We start from the raw sequence: 450 nt of genomic DNA on the forward strand, positions 1-450 counted from the left end.
AGCTGACTTCTAGACACATGAGGTGCTATTGCAATTTGTAAAGGATTTTAAAATCATGAAAAAGAGGTAACCTATAATTACTTAGCTTTGTCAAGAATTCATGTATTTTCTAATGTCATACATCATAAGTAATAAATCATGATCTTACTTGTATTTTGCAGAAAAATATTCATTCATCTTTGACATACGCGCTTTCTTTTTCTGCTGCCTTGTTTCAGGGTTGAAGTCCGCCACCTGTGGCCCGGGGTTTTGAAATGCCAAGCATTTTAACTGCCTCTCTATTTGTTGCTGTGAAGCAAATAAAATATATTACCACTAAGAACCAGATAGTTTTATTTGTTTTTACTCAAAATAATCTTCTTCTATGTATCATCATAATGGCATGGAACTATAGATGTTTTATATACAGAAATAAGGGAGCTCTGGTAGTGTAGTGCCTAAGGCACTTGA

General features: G+C 34.0%; 1 protein-coding gene across 1 annotated transcript in view; it reads right to left on the reverse strand.

Moving 5' to 3' along the window:
• Positions 1-450, reverse strand: part of ARL14EPL (ADP ribosylation factor like GTPase 14 effector protein like) — a 4,858-nt gene that overhangs the window by 2,239 nt on the left and 2,169 nt on the right. The window contains exon 2 of the mRNA XM_007959162.1: positions 149-288. Within this exon, the coding sequence (XP_007957353.1) occupies positions 149-288 (140 nt within the window). The remainder of the gene's footprint in view (positions 1-148; positions 289-450) is intronic.

The sequence above is a fragment of the Orycteropus afer genome, unplaced genomic scaffold (assembly GCF_000298275.1).
Source record: "Orycteropus afer afer isolate SDZICR_OR568_19922 unplaced genomic scaffold, OryAfe1.0 scaffold01679, whole genome shotgun sequence".
Classification (NCBI taxonomy): Eukaryota; Metazoa; Chordata; class Mammalia; order Tubulidentata; family Orycteropodidae; genus Orycteropus; species Orycteropus afer.